The sequence below is a fragment of the Balaenoptera physalus genome, assembly GCF_965194825.1.
Source record: "Balaenoptera physalus genome assembly, chromosome: 1".
Taxonomy (NCBI): Eukaryota; Metazoa; Chordata; class Mammalia; order Artiodactyla; family Balaenopteridae; genus Balaenoptera; species Balaenoptera physalus.
In genome coordinates, this window is record NC_138882.1 from 16,550,451 (window position 1) to 16,572,096 (window position 21,646).

Consider the following 21,646-nt stretch of genomic DNA (forward strand, 5'->3'; position numbering starts at 1 on the left):
CTTATCCACTGAACCACCAGGGAAGTCCGATCTTACGTATCTTGAAGATATTCCCTCAGTACCTTGAGCCATGCTGTATGATAGTGAGTGCTCAATAATGACTTGTAACTAAGTGATTTTATGTCTTTGCCCTGACTTCGTCTTTGGCTGAGCCATCAAAGTCCAGACTCTGTGCGGTCCAGCAGAAGGTCTGTGCTTATAGGAGGGAGTGAAAGACTGAAATAGGAAGGGCCACTGTTCACCATTCCAGTTACACCAGTGCACGGAGTCCTGAAACATCTACCTCTAGCAGGAAAATGAGGTGTGGACCTGGAGGGAGCAAAATGCCAGCAGTCTCAGAATTGTCCTTTTATCAACACAGACACAGCTCTGAGCAGAAATTCCATAATTTCTGGGAGAAATTATGCATTCAAATAGCACAAGCATACTACAAGAGTACTGAATCTATTTTAAAAGAAGTTATTAAATCTTCAGAACCTACAGTAATTTCTGATTTCTCCCAGCAAACCTCCAATTAAGAGTTTCTTGAAACAAAGGCTTGCCAGAGGGTTCAGGTTCATCAGCCTGCTCGCCCCTCCCCCCTCCCCTCCCCGCTCCCATCAGTGCCGCTGAACAACCTGAATAACCTACTGCCATCAGTGAAATTCACTTTTTCCACTTAGGATGAGAGTACGAACTGCCACGACCACAACAGACCATTAATTCAACAGTGAAAAACCAAAGACTCTAAATATTTACTAAAACTCCTTAGATTTTTATATCGATCTTTTAGCCTATTTGAACAGGTCATCCCTGCTATACTTTTGGGAAAGGGGGAGCTTTTGATGGTATAGTCAGCATTTTCCATGTCCTTTGGTCTTAGTGGGGCTCACACAACCCCTGCAGCTCAGAGCTCTGTATGATTAATAGCTCTGCCAGCCATTCCTATTTAAAAACTATTCCTAATTTATGTCTTTTTTATCCTCCGTTCCTGATTTTCTCTGATCCTTATTTTTCTCCTCAGCAGAAATTACCCACTGCCAGAGTTTTCTCCCTACCCCAAAGCCTTGTCACTCGATTCCACAGTGTCTTGTGTGGGGGAGCTTTTATTCAGTAGATAACAGGCCTTATGTGAATTTAGCAACAAGTATAACTGGCCGAAAGGTTCTTTTTTTTTTTTTAACTTTTAAACTTTTTATTTATTTATTTATTTTAAAGTTCTTAATTTTATTTATTTATTTATTTATTTATTATTTATTTTTGGCTGCGTTGGGTCTTCGTTGCTGTGTGTAGACTTTCTCTATTTGTGGCGAGCGGGGGCTACTCTTCGTTGTGGTGCACGGACTTCTCATTGTGGTGGCTTCTCTTGTTGCAGAGCACGGGCTCTAGGAGCACAGGCTTCAGTAGTTGTGGCATGTGGGCTCAGTAGTTGTGGCTCATGGGCTCTGGAGCGCAGGATCAGTAGTTGCGGTGCACGGGCTTAGTTGCTCCGCGGCATGTGGGATCTTCCCGGACCAGGGCTTGAACCCGTGTCCCCTGCATTGGCAGGCAGATTCTTAACCACTGCGCCACCAGGGAAGTCCCTTAAATTTTTATTTTATATTGGAGTATAGTTGATTAACCATGCTGTGCTAGCCTCAGCTGTACAGCAAGGTGTTTCATCCACACACGTACATGATCCATTCTTTCTCAAACTGCCCTTCCATCTAGGTTGCCACGTAATATTGAGCAGAGCTCCCTGTGCTACACAGCAGGTCCCTGTTGGACAAAAGGTTCTACACATGTTAATCATCAGACAGTATCTCTCTTTCCCCACCCCGCCACCCTTCCAAATCCACATCCTAAGATGGAAAGAAAGAAAACAAGGCAACCCATCAAAGGAGACACCACCTCGCACCAAGCGAAGCAGTAGTTTCCCTGTTCTGCTTGTACACTGGAGGTGTAAGTGGCATTTTCAAAATGATTCTGTCAGCCCCATGACAATTTAATTTATTTATTTTTTTATCCCGCTTCTCAACTCTGTTGTTTGGGTAGCAATGTCCCCTCAATATCTCATTCAGGTGTAGCAGGGAAAGGCCTAACAACCTGGGCCGGCAGCCAAGCTTACCGGTGACTGCCGCTCGATTAACTGAGCAAAGATTTGCTCTGCACGGAGTGGGGCTTGACTGTACAAGGACCAGTGGTGACAGCCAGGGTGTCGGCTGGAATCCTAACAAAGCTGCTTCCAACGTGTGCTCAGGCGAGCGGAACCAGCATTTAAACTGAATGTTAAGGGGCTTCAATCTCGGTGCTTTTTTTTTTTTTTTTTTCCCTCCATCATTTACCTTCGGAATAAACCCTGGGATTTTACAGGGAAAACAGCACATTAGCACACTTAAATCACAAATCCTTGTACCTTTTTAAAAGGCTGTTGAAGATGTATTAACTTGTAGGAGCCATCATTTAATTGCTTGCCTCTGCTACCCCACACGCTATTTTTTTTTTTTTTTTTTTAATGACCAAATTAAACCTGCTGCACAAATTTGTGCTTTGAAGTTCCTGCCAAAGGATCATTCCTTTGAGGGCGTGAGGAAAAAGAACTGAAATGCTCTCCTTTGGTACCGATGTCCGCAGGCCCCCGCCTTCCCCGCCCGAGATGCCTTCATACACAGAAGCAAATCATTGGCATTTAAATGTTTCAAATTCACTTTCCAAGCCAGGTTCGAATGTCACTGTCATATTCCCCCTGTCATTTCAATGAAAGCCCATAAGCATTTACAAATGGAGGAACATCGTACTTACTGTTTGGGGATGTGTAATGCAGCTATGTATCTTATGAAAAAAACTGTTATGTTTATAGACTGCTGTCCTTCCTGTTCAAAGAAAACACCACTCTTGGTACAGTTGAAGAAATTAGTGAGAAACAGAAAGTCCTTTCCACACCGGGAACGTGTGAAAACTATTCTTTGCATGGAGCTTCAGGAGCAGTTAGCAGAGTCTGTTGTTTGAGACTTTGTCTCTTAGGTCAAATGCAGCCCAAAGCCAACAGGATGACTTACCATCTCACCACTTTGAATTTGATGATATGCAACTGCAGAATGAAATATTTACACGAATTTCCCACTTCACAGATAAAAACAGTAGACACACGCATAGGTACACAAACGACAGAGAGCCAACGTGCACATTTGTTTAGTTAGCTAGCAACATTCAGAAGTTGTGTGTGGATAACCAGATAGCGTCAGAGTGACAGAGGCAGTGCATCTGGGTTTTTAAAGCGCTGGATGCCTTTTCCTTGGAAAAGAGTTCTGTTCCATTGCATCAGACGCCCAGTAACACGATCTCATCAACCTACGTGAGCCTCAGAGTCCGGGCTGGTCACGAGTCAGATTCTCTTCATTGCCAATTGAGATTGACTCGTGCTGTTGTCCTAAAGATCACATGGTCTGATTTGGCCAAATCGGTGGCCTCGAGAAGAAACCAAGGTACAGTCTGTGCAACTGAAAGGCATTTGCAGGCTGAAGTGTTAGGTTTCCACAATGACAGTTTGCTGAATCTCTGTGGGGTTTTTTGTAATTGGGAAAAAAAAAAAAAAAAAGTTTTTTTTTCCTTTTTGTATTTTGTTTTGTTTTGGCTTTGTTTTGTTTCAGTCTGGTTTTTAAGGCATGTATGCACAGAAAACTACAAAGGGACATTAGTTGGGCCTCTCTGGCAGGGACGGAAGAATGTCTGGGTCTTGAAGGAGAGAAGGCTTTTACACTCCATCTAACCCAAAGCGAGTTAGCTGAGAAACAGTTCTTCGTTCCTCTGTGGGACTTGGACCCTGGATGCTGTAAGTGAAAGCCAGTGTATTAAGCATAACACATCAAACTCCTGTTAACACCCAGCCTCCTGCAAGGCAGCCTTCTAACAGCTCTGCTTTCTGCCTACAGTCTGTGCAAGCAAGTGGAACCATCACATGCGCTGCATGCTAAAGGCCGCAGCCTTTGTCTTCTCCAAGTTCTGTCTATTTCAGAGGCTAACATGCAGCAATTAGTCTAATTAATGTGAAACAATGAGCTGTGTTACCACTTATCAAATTGATTGTTCCCCTATCAAAACAAAACAGGCTGGCTTTTTGATGTAATTTCAAGAGATGATTTGAAATGTCATGTTGCTGGGAGCCAATTACCTTATGACTAGAGTCACGGTCAACAGAATACATAATTAGCATGAGTTTGGGAAGGCTGCTTACTGCTAGTATGTTAATTAACTGTCTTTTGTCATAAAACAAAAAGGTTGTACGGAAGGTTCTGAAATAGGTCTTTTTTATTTACATTTCTCTGTGCTTATCATCGCGAGGCATGACAATGCAAAAGAATAGAAAATTTGAATTCCCCTACTTCAAATGAATACCCAGCTTGCAAGGTCAGGGTCATGTGCAAACTGCAATGCCATTCACCTCGCTCCAGTCCTGCCCCAGTGTATTATATGACTCGTGGAGTTAAATTAAGTATCGGGTAAAACTCAAATGTAAGAAATACTAAGCCCCATGAAACACATCCCCTAATAGACTTCTTCGAAGCTTCACTTGCTTTTGTGCCTCTTTTGAGGGCTGGACCGAGATTAGCTGACCTGGGAATTATACTCAGGTGTCATCTTTCTACTTCAGTCTTGAAATTTGGAGAGAATAAACCCATCATCAAGTGATGTTATTGCCTTTACCTCACTACGGCAGACAGAGGATGCATAACAGGCTTGTAAAGGCATCCTATCTGTGAGTCCAGGGCTCTGTAACTCATCTGCAGCTTCCTCTCGTCTGGGAGAGCCTGGCAATTCCACATTCTTGATTAAGGAACCAATTCTGTATTTCTTGAGCCTAAATGCATTCTAGAGGTAGCTATAATCAGTAACGGACAATTAACAATCAAGTTCATGGCAGCCTCGAGTCATGGTTTGACACACATGTGAGTAAACCAGCTTCTGGTTTGGAAAACAAGTTCAAGTTCCCAGAATTCGAATACAATTCTTCCACTGCCTAATGATGGCATTGTTTTACATGCAAAGGCAGGGGGGCCTCTCTTGGAGATCCCACAATTTTCTATGAGAAATGTGTTGTCATTTTGTAAGGGTCTGCAAACTCTTTTCTTCTTTTTTTTTCTTAGGATTTGGTTCAAGTCTTACAATCACATTAGAATGGTCCCCAAAACAAAGCAAAACAAAATACAACACCTTGCTATTAGAAATATTGTTTACTTTGCAAATAGGATTTTCCATACTAATTTGTTTCGTTTCCATTTTTCAAGAGGTTTTTTTTTTTTTTTTCCTGTTTCTGACATCATTAAAAAGACTATAAATGTAGTATAAAAAAACATTAAATGGATGGGGTGCAATGCTTTTGCTTTTGAGGTTTGGCTTTCTCCTTTTTGTAGGGAAAGGAACCCTGGGGTACAGACAGTTGACAGAAAGGAACCAGGGCTCAGCTAAGTGGGAGAAGACAGTGAGTTTCTGAGAAACGCTTCACCCCCTTGCAGCAGCTTCTCTTCTTTCTGCCAGTTTGAAAGTTTATCCTGAATTGTGGTCACAGTTTTCAAAGGCATGGATGGGGGAGAGAGAACCAAGACGAGGATGGCTATCTGAGAAATCTGGCTCATTAAGTAGTAACAATAGCTAACCATTGCTAAGTGCCTTCGAGGTATGAGGGCGGTACTAATCCCAACACAGTCATGGAAAGAAATTTACTAATTTCACAGCTGGGCATGGAGTTTCCGGAGTGCTTGGCACATTCCTTCTCGGGACTCAAAAGGTTACAGAATCCTAGAGTTGAATGAAATCTTACAGGAATGCCCTCTGCCAACCTCCCTCCAAGTGGAATTCTTCCTACACTGGCCCTGACCACTGAAATGAGATTCCTTTCAGAGATGAGTCTCTTTGGGGGAATTGAGGGACACATACAAATATCCTCCAAAAGTTCTTGGATGCTTGCCGGCAAGAAAACTTAGGGACTTGCCTGGTGGTCCAGCGGTTAAGACTCTGCGCTCCCAGTGCCGGGGGCCCAGGTACAATCCCTGGTCAGGGAACTAGATCCTGCATGCTGCAACAAAGACCTGGGGCAGCCAAACAAATAAATAAATAGTAAAAAAATGAAAACTTAGAATTCCTGATGTTTGGGTGCCATTACTGCTCTAAAGCGAACGCCCAGCTTATTCATAATGTGAGGTGTCACAACATCTGGGCTCCAGTCACTTAAGAGGATGACACAAAGTCCTAGTGAGGTCTGAAAACAGGTCCCTTCTGAACTAGAAACTTGGATGAGTCCTGATTACAGAGGGAAGCATGCATTCACTTCATCAGTGAATCCAAAATGAACAACTTGGAGACTAAACATCAGGTTTGGCAACAAGAGCAACAGTTTACTTGTAATATTTATTCCCAGCTCTGGTCTCACCCTAACCGTTCCTCAGTGCCTGACATCATTACGTATAATACCAAGTTTCATCACATATGATTCTGCCAAAGGATTTTTTTTTCCTAATTTTTTTCCTCAAATGGGAAGGAAGGAAGGAAGTTAAAAAGAAGGGAGAACAGGAGGAAGAGAAGAAACTGTAGTTGCCAGGTGCTGTGCTGGTTTACGTGTATACACCGGTACATACAGGGTGCTGTGTTAAATTCATGTATTATCTTATTAAGTTCTCACAAGGACCCTGCAGGGTGGGTACTATTTTTCCAACTATATCTTTTTCTAAATGTTAATGATAAGTCAAGAAGACTTAGAAAGAATCATGAATTAAGCCAAGGCCATGGAACTAACATTGACTCTAAATTCTACTACTCACTACACAAAGCTGTTTGGCGTTTTGTGATTGTTTTAACGTTTAAGGCAGCATCTGAACTAAATAAGGGTCTGCTTTGTTATAGTAAAAGAAAACAAAAAAGACCTCTGGGTATCATCATTAAAGACAGAACACCATGTATATCTACACAATGGAATACTACTCAACCATAAAAAAGAATGAAATGTTGCCATTTGCAGCAACTTGGATGGACTTGGAGGGCATTATGCTGAATGAAATCAGTCAGACAGAGAAAGACAAATATCATATGATATCACTTATGTGTGAATCTAAAAAAAATACAACAAACTAGTAAATATAACAAAAAGGAAGCAGACTCACTGATATAGAGAACAAACTAGCCGTTACCAGTGGGGAAAGGGAAGGGGGGATATAGGGGTAGGGGAATAAGAGGTTCAAACTATTAGGTATAAAATAAGCCATGAGGATATATTGTATTGTACAACATGGGGAATATAGCCAATATTTCATAATAACCATAAATGGAGTATAACCTTTAAAAACTCTGAACCACTACATTGTATACCTGTTAACTTACATAATATTGTACAGCAACTATAATTCAATTTAAAAAAAAAAAAACACAGAACACCATGTATTAGGGCCAGCAACAAGCACCAAGTGCAAAGTAGTGTGATGAGTTACCTTTCTATCATTTGAAGTCTTGAAAATGAGGGATTTAAGGAAAACTGGGAATAGCAATATTTTTGTGCTGCACCCAAAATGTTTTCTTGAAATTTAAGACAAGTGTAAAGCAAATCAATGTGTTCAGAAAAATAGGGCATTTTTTTCTTTTTCCCCTGAAAAGCTAAAATTCCTCAGGCATGTTTCCTTCAGGCTTGCAACAAACCTGAACATCTCGTGCAGAAAAGAAGTGCTAAACCGAAAACAGTGTCTCTGGCAGCAGATCTAACAAGGAGTGGAGCCTCAAAGCCTGAGGGACTCTGGCCCTTCTCACGGGGAAGGTAGACCAGAGCTCCAGAGGCAGGAGACAGCACCTAGAAGGGGCGTGGAGCGAGCAGCTCCCACAGACATGCTGTTGAAACGTCAGCCTGGCGCTCGGCTTACCTCCATCACCTTCCACAGAGCTAAAATCTCTTTACGTCAGAATACACTGGGCAAAGCCTTTCTTCTCTAACTTCAAGACGATGAGCACCAGGAATGAGGAAGAGAGAGAGAGGGATGGAGGGGAAGAGAGGGATGGAGGGGAAGAGAGGGCCAGTTCAGTTCATGGGAAAGCACTGGACCCAGCTACATGTCTGAACGCTGTTCCTGGGAACTCTTAGAATCTTTTCTGCGAGTGGTGGCCGTGAAAACAGAGCAGTAGCAGAGCCCTGTCACCCACCCACCACATTCAGATCATCAGGGCTCGGGCCCCTTTCTCAGACTCCTCAGACTCACACGAGATGCTTCAAGACGTTGCACTGATGCCCTGGTGCAAATGGCAGCAACACCTGATTTTTCCCTAAGCCATTTCTGGCCCTTTTTGTTCCTCCTTACAACCTGCATACCTATGTTCAGAGCACGAGCATTATAACACAACCCTCAGTACTGTAAATCAACCATAGTTTAATAAATGATTTTTTTAAAAAGAAGCACAGCTGGAGCTGAAGGCAGCACGCTTGCCCTTTCTCTGGTCTTCTTGGAACCTGAAAATGGTACCAGGCTTTAAAGAACAAGCAGACCTCGGAGATGTTGTGAGTTTAGTTCAAGATCACCACAATAAAGGGAATATCACAGTAAAATAAATAAATAAATTAATTAATTAAATAAAAATCCTTACACGACAGTGGCATATATGTCAGTGTTCCTATATGTTAAGCCTCAAAGAAAAAGTAAAGATTGGGAAGGGTCCAGCTGAGAAGTAGGCAAGATAGAGCTTGACGGAAGAGATACAACCTTAGAAATACAGGCTAGGCTACAAACAATAAATGCCGGAGAGGGTGTGGAGAATGCACTGTTGGTGGGAATGTAAATTTGTATCAGCCACTATGGAGAACAGTATGGAGGTTCCTTAAAGAAGTAAGAATAGAATTACCATATGACCCAGCAATCCCACTACTGGGCATATACCCAGAGAAAACCATAATTCAAAAAGACACATGCACCCCAATGTTCATTGCAGCACTATTTACAATAGCCAGGACATGGAAGCAATCTAAATGCTCATCGACAGACGAATGGATAAAGAAGATGTGGTACATATATACAATGGACTATTACTCAGCCATAAAAAGGAATGAAATTGGGTCATTTGCAGAGACGTGGACGGACCTAGAGACTGTCATACGGAGTGAAGTAAGTCAGAAAGAGAAAAACAAATACCGTATATTAACACATATTTGTGGAATCTAGAAAAATGGTACAGATGAACTGGTTTGCAAGGCAGAAGTAGAGAGACAGATGTAGAGAATAAATGTATGGACACCAAGGGCGGAAAGAGGGAGGTGGGATGAATTGGGAGATTGGGACTAACATATATACACTAATATGTATAAAATAGATAACTAATGAGAACCTGCTGCATAGCACAGGGAACTCCATTTTGCTGTACAGTAGAAACTAGTCCAACATTGTAAAACAACTATACCCCAATTAAAAAAAAAAAAAAAAAGAAAGAAATACAGGCGAGGGAAAGTCTCAAAATGCAGCTGATGAAGAGACAGAGGGGTATACAGAATATGAGGGTCAGTGGTGGATGGCATATATCAGATATATACATGTATATATGTATGTAGTTTTGTTTAACAATTAGCCCACATTCTAAAAAGCAATGCTTGGGAACAGACAAATAGAGATGCATGTCAAAACTAAAATGTCACCTGCCTTTATGCACAGCCCTGATCAAAACATACTAGATCACTGGGCTTTATTTTGAGAAGCAAAATAAATTTCAGAAACTAAAGAGAGTCCGAATGAGTCAAATATTGGATAACTGGAGGTATTGGCACACATGTGGAGAACGTGAATTCTACAAAGATTTCTTTTTTAAACAGGAGGCTACGGTGGCTCTTGGGGAAGACGTTTGGTACGGGAGAAGATGGAACCTATCAAATAAAATGAGATAATATAAATATTTCATTTAGTCGTTATCATCTCTCTTTATGATGATGAGAAGACATTATTATCATATTTTTTATTCTAACTCATAAAAAATGGTCCATCTTCCACATTTGTAATGGGCTACAGCACACTAATCTTAGTTCGGCATAAAGCTCCTACAAACCACTCAATATTTTCAATATAAATGTAATGACTTCTGATTTTAGGGAAAAATAACAACACTCAAAAAAAAAAAAGAAAAAAATCATCACTGGTTAACTCTAACCTCTCCTATTGGTCATTTCTATTAAGTATGTGCATTTGCAAAAAATAAAATAAACTTTCTGCATATTCATTATGAAGAAGACAGATGATAATCAGTAGGAGAGACAGCAAATTTCTTCTTGAGGATTAGTCTCCAATTGGTTGAATTTCAACATCAACCTGGCAATTTTACTATTAAGTCAGCAGAAGTGAGTTACTACCGGAGAACATCAGGCAAAGGGAAGGGAACACGCTAGAATAAACTGTGCATTATTTCTGGCATTAGTTAAAGGAACAGAGCATTATAAGAAAAAAAAAATACAGTACCATTGATTTTTACAGGTGTTTAATACAGATAAGCTGAAAAAAGGGTTTCCATTTTAAGCCCAGTGATGGCTAAAATGCATTCAAATATGTTCAAAAGCAATCTAAAGTCTTCTAAAATGGTGTTTACGCTATTCAAGCAAAACGTAAATAGTTTTTGTCGTAGTAGTGAGGAAGGTAGAACAAAAACAGAGTCCAAGAAGCTGACCCTGGCACACTGCCGGCCACTGTAAAATGAGGGGGGGGGGTCATTAAAACAGAGGTAATACTATTAATCCATTACATGATCACAGGTTATTTAGTGAAAACAGTAACAGACTGTCCTTAGAAAGGCAGGATGCATAATTACCGTGAAAGTCTCCAAGGCCCCCTCTCAGAAGAGATGGAAAAAAACAATCAAGCTGAAGACATATATGTTTCAGAGAGTCATTACATAAAGAAACTAAATCTAGGGTGTTCTACCTCGTCTGTTTTAACACATTTCTTAAAAGTTTATTTATGAATAGGGAAACATTTGCTTTTATGTAACACTGAAAGGATACATTTAAGTGCTTTGCAAAAACCAAATTATAAAAAAAGTTTATGTTGGCATAATTTCTGAATGGATAATGTTTCTATTTCACTTATTTTGGGGTGCCATTGGCCTCCAATTTCTGCAGAGCTGTTTGTTCACACAGTAGACCACACAACAAACAAAGCCAAAGCTATAGCAACCACGTTTAACCACATAACAGAGCATTCATAAACGCTATGAGCCAGGGAGAGAGATGTTTGCTTTTGGCATTCTTCACCATGTGCTATGATTTGTCTTCTTCTCATTAGCAATCAGCCTTTCTTTCTTAGAAACATATTTTGATAACTCTGGTTCAAACATAAGTCTAATTTTAAAGTTTGAATCGCTTGCACATCTGTTGTTTTTTTTTTTTATCTACTCCTCTCTTGTCCATGACATTGGCTGGATATCATCTTCTCTTCCCTAAGTGTTATGATCATATCCTAACTGACCGCAGGGTAGGTGCTCTCGTGTGAACAAAAAAGAGGCAGCGTGGTTAGCCAAAGCCCCTCCGGTCAATTGATCGACAGACACAAATTTAGTGCCTCTTTCCTATGCATCTAGCATTGAGAACAGGGCTGATATAAATGAGGCTAGAAGGGACGCAATAGACAAAAATATCCCTCCCACAACAGGTATTAGAATAATTACAAAACATCATGTTAACTGGGATGAAAGAACGCTGTACAGCTGAACAGTTAAGTCTAAGTATTGTGAAGAATGAACTTCGGGAGAAGCCAAGCGAAGTTGGAGAGGTTTATTGTAAAGATGCCCAGTCGCTAACAGATCCCGTGAGCTGCGATGGCTGACTCATGTTCTGGGGATGCTAAAGTGGAAATCCCAGGACTCAGAAGCTGCTGTTTGTTAAACACGTGATATGATCAGCCACAAGTCAGAGGACCTAGACAAGTTATCTTGACTAGCCTGGTTAGTGATACTTGGGGACACACACCGGCTCAGCTGCGATCATGTCTCAGAGTTTCCATAGGAAAAATGTCATGGGACTCCTTATGTCATCGGTGCTGAGAAGACATGTAAAGGCAGTCTTAGCAATATCAGGAACTTGGTAATATTTTCGAATTTAGTTATATTTGCAGTATTATGAAACTTTATCTAAAATGTATAGGGGAACACGACTCAACTCAGACACTGGAATTTATATTATACAGAGTTACACTACCAATTTTAATTCTACATAGGTGGGGCAGCAAGAACACAAGTGTTTTTTTTTTGAAAACAAACAACTTTTTATTGAAGTATAGTTGATTTACAATGTTGTGTTAGTTTCAGGTGTAGAGCAAAGTGATTGTTATATATATATATATATATAAAATACATACATACATATATATATATATATATATATATATATATATTCCTTTTCAGACTCTTTTCCATTATAGGTTATTACAAGATATTGAATATTGTTTTGAAGCCAGAAAATCAAGGTCCAAATCTTTGCTTGACCAACATCAAGCAACATCTGATAGATCACTTAACTTCTCAGGTGTCTTGTCTGTAAAATTGGGAAACAGGAAGACTTGCCCCTCCCGGGGATGTCATAGTGAAGCTCACACAGGTGGATATGCACGAAACTGCCCATAAATGCTTATGCGCTCTACATAAATCATTGTTATCGTTATTCACCTGGGTTTATACCAGGACATCCTGCTTGCATAGGAGGAAAATCACTCGGTAAACATGCTCACTCCCTTGGGAAAGAATTCTTACCACTCTTGTGAATTTGAGGAATAACGTCTGAGTTGCATTAACTGGCGTTTATTAATGTATTGTGAACCACTGCCGTGGCATCTGATTCACAATAAAAAGATTAAGCAGACTAATTTGTCATTTATTTTCCAATGCCTGCTTTCCTGCCCGAAGCACCACTAATATCCCAGGAGCTCGTCAACCCAATTATTTCCCATTTTACACTACTTGCTGAAAATAGTGCTAATGTGCCAAAAAGGCTTTGCTCCTTGGTGATGAAAAAACAAAACAAAACAGAGCAAAACAAAAACAAAAACAAAACCCTCCTACTCTACCCAACTCAATACTGTTGTCATTGGGTGAGGAGAAACACCCCCGGACCACTGGGCTATATCTAGTAATCAAACCAAATTAGCAGCCTGACTGCACTGTGGACTCGAGCCGCAGACCTGTGCTTATTGAGTATTTATTTTTGGGGTGGAAGGGAATTCCATCTGTAGAATGAAATTCACAAGCTAGAGGGAGCTGAATTATACTACGCCTATATACACAAACAATTCTGTTTGTTTGTTTGGGGAATTGCATGTCAAAATCACTCAAATAACTGGTGAATTCAACTTTTTTTTTTCTTCTCAAACATTTGATAACCAGCTATTTAGCCAACTCCAAATATTAATTTGCAAAACTAATTTGTGAATGTAGACACAACTCAATATTAATAGAAGAAGCATAAAGATACCTCGTTGTCTATGCTTTTTTAATTCAGCCTTATAAATAGTTTTTAACCTTAATATGTAACATTTCTGCTACTTGCTTCAGTCTGTTTCACTTTGAAAATGTGCTTTTTGCTTATCCCAGGAGTTTCTGTATTGCTTAAAGCAAAATACTCCAGCGTACATTCACAGCTATGAACTGTAAACACTTTTCTACCTTATTCTGCCCAAGGCTCAGAGCCAGTTTAAATGTCTGTGGGTAATTTCAGGAGCCTACAAGACTCCACAGAGTCATGAAAAATTATTATTTTTTAAAACTTGCCAATTTTACCAGCAATGTAAACTTTCTATTTAAAAAATCCGATCATTTTAGCTGTGGGGAGACACTGACTGACAACATAGTGTTTTTTTTCTTTCAAGTAAGATCAGCTTCAAGGATGAGATGCAGCAGATTAAATTAATCTCTATGAGGTTATTTCTTACCATTATTTTCTTAAATCCTTCCCTCACTTTAATCAAGAACAGGAATGTTAAGGGCTTGATGCAGGGAAGAAGCATAGATTAGTGGTTAGCAAAATAGCCGGAAAACCAGGAAACATGAATTCTATTCTCGGCCAAATGGTCTTAGGTGAGCTCATGATTCACAGCCTCAGTTTCTCCATCTATAAACAGAAAGTGTTGCACTTACCGCAAAGGAAAGCTTCACGGTGGTAATGTTGTGGAGTGCCGACTGTGTGCCAGGCACAGAGCTAAGCGCTTTTAAAGGATTATTTTCTTTAATCCTTCGAAGTAGAAAATATCACTCTCCTAACTTTACAAATAAGGTAACTGAGGTACAGAGACGTTGAGTAACTGACCCAAGGTCACACAGCTGGGAGCCAACTGCAAAGGCTGAGCTCTAACCCTTCGGCCACACTGTTCTCTACATCCCTGGCCTTGAGGAATGGGACAGACCGCATACCGAATCCAGAAAATTGTCAGAATAGGGGCCCAGACTGTCCCTCTCCTCTCGGGGCTCCGTGGCTGTTCTCCCTAATCCACACGCTCTGGGCCACTCCTGCCACCTGCCTTGGGGGGAGGACCACCCAGGCTCGGGCCTCCCTGGCTGCGCTGCCCCTGGCAGCACCCACCCACTGCAGCTGTCACACAGCAGAGCTTCGTCTGCCAACCGAACCCAAGCAAGACCTCTGGGCACGGTCAAGTGCAGCTGGTGGAAGGAGGCTCAGATTTCCGATGAACTGAACACAATGGACCAGCACTGTCACGCGACCGTTACGAAAGCACATCTCGCTGCTCATTTTTCTAGCAGAAGTGCCCGGGCTATTTAAAACTACCTCCCCCCAACCGCCCCCCACCCCCCAGCTCTTGCATGCCTTCCTAGGGGTAAAGTTCAGCCAGGGGACTATCGGCCAGATGTTATCTGGTGTCACTATTTTCTTTGCAAAATGAGGACCAAATACTACACAGAAACTGGCTTCCAGAGGAAAACTGTCACTGTTGCTGACAGCATGGATCCCAAATGGCACACTTGCAGAGTGTAAAGGGGCAACGCTGGGACTCCTCCATTCGAACCTGGTGTTCGCAGGAGCCAACTTGAACTTGACTTACCGCAGAGGCTCACGAAATGCCTCATTCACTAATAGGATTCATCTTCTGTATCAGAGCGAACTTGCCAAAGCTAGCGCAAAGGTTTAAAAGGTCTCACCACACCGTACCTTTGGGGTGCTGTACGAAACATGGTTTTAAAGTACACCGTATCGGTGGGTGTTCATTAGAAACTGTGGTCATGTAACACATTTTATAATTGTGAACTCAGTAAGAGCTACTGATCTTCATATTTCACAACTCTGATTAAGCAGTGAATAGTAGAATGATGCCTCTTGTACTTAAGCCAAAAATAAATAAGCAACAAATAAGGAATGTTACAGTAAAAGAACCAAACTTTTGGAAACGCCCTAGGACTTTAATGTGTCTGGAATAGGAATGCAAATGGTATACACCTAACTTTCCTGAAAGTCAAGAGTGTTTACATGCAATTGCTAGATCAATATTTGCACATTTAAAAGAACTAAACTGGCTTAAGAGAAGCCTGGTATCCGCTAAAATCTAACTGGAAGCAACAGAAGAAAGGAATCATACATACGACTTTAAGATATTTGAAAAGCTTCTCCCTATAAAGAGGCCTTTCAAAGATGGCAAACACTGAAGATTTGCCAATAAAGAAAGAAAATCTTTCCAAACAAGTCATTTAAACAATGTGGAACATATATCAAGACTTCCTTTTCTTAGTCATGGTTTAGAGAAAACATTTTGTGATCTTTTTATATTCAGATAGTCTCCTTACAAAACGTTGCCTTCTTTTGTTCAAAGATCAAAACTAAATTTAAACAATTTTGTAGTAAAGCATCACATAATGCAAACTGTTGTTATTGAGGAAAAAAACAAACAAAAAAATAGGAGCTTAGTGAGTCAATGTAGAATAGACTTCCTTAAAAGAGGAAATACTTTGGGAAAACTTGCCTTAGACATGCATCGAATAATATCTGGAAGTTGTGAAAGACCCTGGGAAATAAACTCTTCTTCCTATAAACACTGAAAAAACAGCTACAAGATGCAAATGAACTACTGAACTCAATTCTTGGTCTTTAAAATGTATTTCAATAGAATAGCCAATGTATCACCTCAGTGTGAAAAAAGATACACAGTAATAGCATTCTGAAAAATGAATTAAGAACACATTGTCATCAACTCCAGCAAAAATAATAAAGGTAGAGAAGATTAAGAGGCAAGCATATCTTTCGGAATTGTAAAATGGGTTTATAGGTCTTCTAATAACAACTTTTACTCAAGCCTTACATAAATAGGCTTAGATGATACAAATATTATGTGGGCTGTGTGGACACTCCCAGGTTCCTACTCGTGTTTAGGGATTACTTGATAGAACAGAGACATTTCATTCCTATTGGGCCGAGGGATTACTGCAAAGAAACATCTAATATTCCATTTTTTAATTTCATGCATTTTTTATTTACCTTTAATGATGCTGTATATATTCATCATCCTGAAATATTAAAACAGTATGAAAAAAGTAATAAATTGGTGGAAAATTTAGGGAATAGGAATGCAACAGCACGCAGATCATACACTATCAAGTGCTTGATACACATTTAAAATTACTGCCGACTACGGCAAAGCCAAATTCCTAGCAGATTTCTGAAGCACAAAGTCACAATAAGAAGATCAGCAGAACAGACTGAAATAATAGAATATTCATCCCTCTAATCCATATGCAATTCTTTAGGGCTTTTTTTTTTTTTTAACAATGCATATGAGGTCTGACTGTAGTCAGGATTTAAATAAGTTGTCTCTCTCCTTCCTGCTCCTATTTTTATATTAAAAAAAATGTATATATAGTTATCATTTCTGCACTGCTGCACCAGCGAAGACAAGGTTAGCACATTTCCTCACACCTCAGATGAAACAATACCGGTTTTAAACAACAAAGGTGTTAAAAGAAATACAATGTATTCATCCCACCAAAATCTCCTGAACCAGATTTTTGGAAAGAAGGAAAGTTGGTGTCATTCATAGGGGAAATGAAGTGATGTTCCTGTCACTTAATTACCAGTTAATGAATTGATATAATACTGCATTTAAATATCGACCAGAAAAGCAAAAAGCTGGCGTTTCACCTTTGCTTTATTCACCTTCCCTTGCAAACAGATGATATTGTCTGTCTGTTGGGCATTAAGAAATATCGTAGCAACGAATAGAAAATTACAGAGGAAGAAGCCACCAGCAACTAGTTTGGGATGAGCTCTTCCGGGAGGGAGCTTGGAAGTCTGGGAAGGGGCAAGGACACGCTGGACATCAGATGCCCAGCAGTCAGTTCAACCATCAGGCACCTGGCAGCTGCGTCCCCATCCTCGAAGCCCACGTTCTAGTTGCCCCCTGTTAACATGAGCTGTCTTCCAGCAGGTATGGTGTTTTTATTTATTTTATTTAATTATTATTTTTTTAAACAGAGTCACAGATTTATTTATTTATTTGTTTATTTGTTTATTTATGGCTGTGTTGGGTCTTCGTTGCTGCGCGTGGGCTTTTCTCTAGTTGCGGCGAGCGCGGGCTACTCTTCGTTGCGGTGCGCGGGCTTCTCATTGCGGTGGCTTCTCTTGTTGCGGAGCATGAGCTCTAGGCACGTGGGCTTCAGTAGTTGTGGCTCGCGGTCTCTAGAGCACAGGTTCAGCAGTTGTGACGCGCTGGCTTAGTTGCTCCGCGACATGTGGGATCTTCCCAGATCAGGGATCGAACCCGTGTCCCCTGCATTGGCAGGCAGATTCTTAACCACTGTACCACCAGGGAAGTCCCAGGTATGGTGTTTTTAAATTACCTTCTTTTGCTTTCTTTGTGTATTCTGATTTTTTTTCTTTAAGAACCACTTATTGTCTTGTAACAAGGAGGAAAACCAACATAACAGAAACTACTTAAAATGCTACCTATTTTTTAAAGTCTCATACACCTCTTCTTCTTTAAGAGGCTTTCTTCCATTCACCCAACAGATTTCGTCCCTCCTCTGTACTAATGTTGCTAGCAAATGCCTTATGGCCCAAATCACATTCTGCCTTGTGGTATGGCCCTTCGCCTTCTAAGCATGGCTTTTGTAGGATTAAGTCCCTTCAGGGCAAAGGCTGCGTCTTCTTTCCCACTATTTTCTCTCTTGCAGTACTAATCACAGCTCCTTGTACCTAGTGAGGATTTAGTAATTTGCTGTTGTTATTGAATGAACTAAAACTAGTTTTATTAAGTGTTTTTTATTTCTGTGATACTCACTGTTTTTCAGCTCACTACTACAATTAGACAATTCTACCAGTTGTGAATGAGGTTAGTTACCGTGAATGACACTAAACGCAGAGATAGAACACCTTTCAGAAAATGAATTGGAGAGGATTTGCATGTCCTACTACCTCAAACAATGAGCCTAACAGAAAAGAGAGTGTGCAGCTCTGCAGAACGATGAAAATATTTACAGGAAGTGGAGCAGATACAAACAATATAATGTTGGAAATAAACATTCCCATTCACCCCAAGCAATAGAAAAATGTATAGGAAATGAAGGGGGTATACGGCAGAGAGAAAGAAAGAGTTCTTCACCCTACTTAGGAGAGAAAAATAGGAATTTCTTTGGGGAAGATATGCCACCATACCCAAACTTAATAAATATAAAAGCAAAGCCTGCTAAAATTTTCCGTGGACAGGGCAGTCTTTGGGAAGTTCCCACAGCCCAGACTACAGCTCTTAAGCTCCTTTGCCAACACCTCTTTGCATTTGCCTGGCTGTAATGCACCTCCATTTCTCTCTAACCCTCACAACACATCCAGATCAAGGAAAGCTGAGAATCCATCCAATTTTAATCCAATTCCTTCTTGAAAAGTTTAAGCTTATTCCTTCATTCCTCTTTAATGACATTAAGACACTCGAGGGGGGAAAAATATTCAAGACATGGAGCGATGAATGGCAAGAGGAAAAGAGGGGAAAACAACTTATTAAAGCTGATCTGAATCGTAGGAAAAACCAAACCTAATGTCTTTGTACACACTTCTGTCTTATGTCAGAACAAACTGCCTTCAATTATAATTATGACAGGATGATCCTATCTATGACATGATATCTTTTTTTCAGCTCAAGTTCTCATGCCACTAAGCCTTTCAACTCTAGGCAATCATTCAAGAATTCAGAAGTGTTCTCAAGTTCTTGTGTGAACCAAGATGTGTCAACGCAGGGCAGGTGGTTCAGCGGCTCTGAGATTCTTCACTGAGTCCATCCAGCATTTGCCTTAAGCCCCTTACAAGCAATACATATCCTGCTTTGCAATTAGCCACCCAGGCTTGCTAGGGTTAATAAATTCCCTGATATTTATAACTGGCAACAACAGGTCAAGGTGTCACATACGATGGGACAGAGAGAGTGGTAAGACGGCTAGTTTTCAATTCTGTACCAAGTGCCAACTCCATTCACAAAAGCTTGTCTTCCTAGAGAAGCTTTCCTCCCCTTGTCTACCCACTCTCTCTTTGTGGTTTCATGAACTTTGCTTTCCCTACCTTCGTGGGCTGCTAATATTTGATCAGAGTTTTTTGAGAAAACATTTCTAAAACATGAATAAACTACATCATGAAGTTTTTAGAGAGCCTGACTCCGTTTTATAGATTCCGTTTTATGTGTGTCAATTCATATAGAAGTCTGAGCTAACAAGGGCATACCAGGGTTAGGTCACCTGTCATAGACACTTGGAAAGTAGAGCCATTGGTAACTACTGTTGTCATCCCTCTTACCTTGTCTGCTCCTTCCTCCTGGGACAGATGTGTGCTTACTTTCACGAGTAAATTCAGATTTCCCTCCTTCCAGCCCATACTGACTTTTTTGGAAGTTGCTATTTAGTAGGAGTTTCAATTTGCTGGAAAATACTAAATGTGTTACCCGTTCAACTGAACCATTTGAAATTGTTTGGGTTTTGCAGGGTCAAATAAGGAAAAGTCCGTATCATTCAACCTTATACATTGCCTCATCTGAGTCCCACAATGATATTTTGCGGCAGATAATATTATTTCCATTTTACTATTATTGTGTAGTGTCACATGACTACTCAGGGACAAAAGCTGGGCTTGAAAACTGGGTCTATATGGATTCACAGCTCAGGCTGCTGACCTCCTGGTGGAGTTACTGTCTCTACCACCTGGCTGAGCAGGATGGGTGTTAGGACTCTGGCACAAATACGTTCACCTTTTAGAAACCTTGGCATGATAAATTATAGGATCTCAGAACGGGACCATCTTACTCTTTCTATCAAGATGGAGATACATTTTTTAGAGTCATTTGACAATGACATTAGTTGATAGTGAATTTCAACCCAGACTTAGACATGCCCTATGCTCAAGTAGCTTTCAAAGTCACTGATCTACAGACCGGTGGCTGCCAGAGGTGGTAGGTGGGCAAAACGGGTGAAAGGGATCAAATGGTACAAACTTCCAGTTATACAATAAATAAGTCACGGGGATGTAGTGTACAGCACAGTGACGAGAGTTAACAATACTGTCTTGCAGCTGTGAAAGTTGTGAAGTGAGTAAACCTTAAAAGTTATCACAAGAAAAACATTTGTAACTGTGTGTGGTGGTGATGGATGTTAACTAGAAAATAAGTCACTGTTCGAAAACAGAGTCTCCTTAAGAAATAATGATCTTCTCTGAAAGCCCGAATGGATGAAAAATTATATAAAATAACACTTGGAGGAAACCAATTTTTTCACAGACCCAACTAAAATCATCTCCAGCGTAAATGGGATGACCAAGAACAAAGGAAAATGCGCTTCCTGGAGACAGATAATGGTATCAAGGTTGCAATTACACTTAGCCAAGTGCTCGCAGATTAATAAATTTCTAAAAAAGCATGTTCTTAAAGTAGGAAATATTTTTTCACAGTCCTTCCCCCTTAAGCCATTTGAACCTGATGGCAAACACCTGTTGTCGTCTAGCAGCATGAATTAAGCAGGTGTGTGGAAGGCTTCTCTTCAAGTCATAGAGGGGTTCTGCCACTCAGGCTTGGGCTGCTTCTGGGTATCATGGATTATCGGTTTGTGTTCCTTCATTTGTTTATATAAACGGACCAATGGCCGTTGAAACACTTCAGAGCACTTAACTAAAGCAAACACAGCTCTTGAACTTTAAATATCCAACAAGAGGAGCTATTGACAAGTAGGACTTAACTTAGCAAATCTCAATATCATTTGGAAACTTAATACAATCTTCCAGATTTACAAAGAAGGCACACAACCCAGACACTTATCTTAACTTTGGCTCCACATAGAAGATACCATCCTGAGTTGAGACAAGATTCAAAAATAATGCTGCCACCTAGCAGTTTCGCTTGGTTCTTTAATTGTTGTTGGAATTGAAGATGAGGCTACCCAATGAGAGAAGGGAAATAGGGTCTTTAGCTTCTATCTTAGCCTTCCTGCTTTTGATTCCCTCCCATTCCTCACTCTCTAAACTCAAAGATATTTCTGAGAGAAATCCTGTGAGGAAAACCTTAGATTAACATCAGGGTACCTGGACTTCCGTCCCAGCATTCCCATCATCTGAAAAACTATGCATAAGTCACAAATCCTCCCTGAGAATCACTTCTCTGAACTGGATGCAAAGACCCTTTCAAATCTAATAGCCAATTGTTCTACTTTGTAAGGAATTTACAATGACGAA

General features: G+C 40.5%; 1 protein-coding gene and 2 long non-coding RNA genes across 8 annotated transcripts in view; 2 read left to right on the plus strand and 1 right to left on the minus strand.

Moving 5' to 3' along the window:
* The window catches only part of LOC309644699, an 887,681-nt gene that overhangs the window by 466,563 nt on the left and 399,472 nt on the right, over positions 1-21,646 (plus strand). The window lies entirely within an intron of this gene.
* Positions 1-21,646, minus strand: part of ESRRG (estrogen related receptor gamma) — a 619,726-nt gene that overhangs the window by 292,243 nt on the left and 305,837 nt on the right. Inside the window, exon 1 of one of the 6 annotated variants that reach the window (XM_082427054.1) lies at positions 3,018-3,209. The exons of 4 other annotated variants lie outside the window; for them this stretch is intronic. In XM_082427054.1, the coding sequence (XP_082283180.1) occupies positions 3,018-3,112 (95 nt within the window). In that variant the 5' untranslated portion in view covers positions 3,113-3,209. Of the gene's footprint in view, positions 1-2,760; positions 2,922-3,017; positions 3,210-21,646 lie in introns of those variants that run through there. One more of the 6 variants, XM_082427056.1, reaches the window with a different exon arrangement.
* The window catches only part of LOC309644638, a 110,073-nt gene that overhangs the window by 59,210 nt on the left and 29,217 nt on the right, over positions 1-21,646 (plus strand). The gene's annotated exons all lie outside the window — the stretch shown is intronic.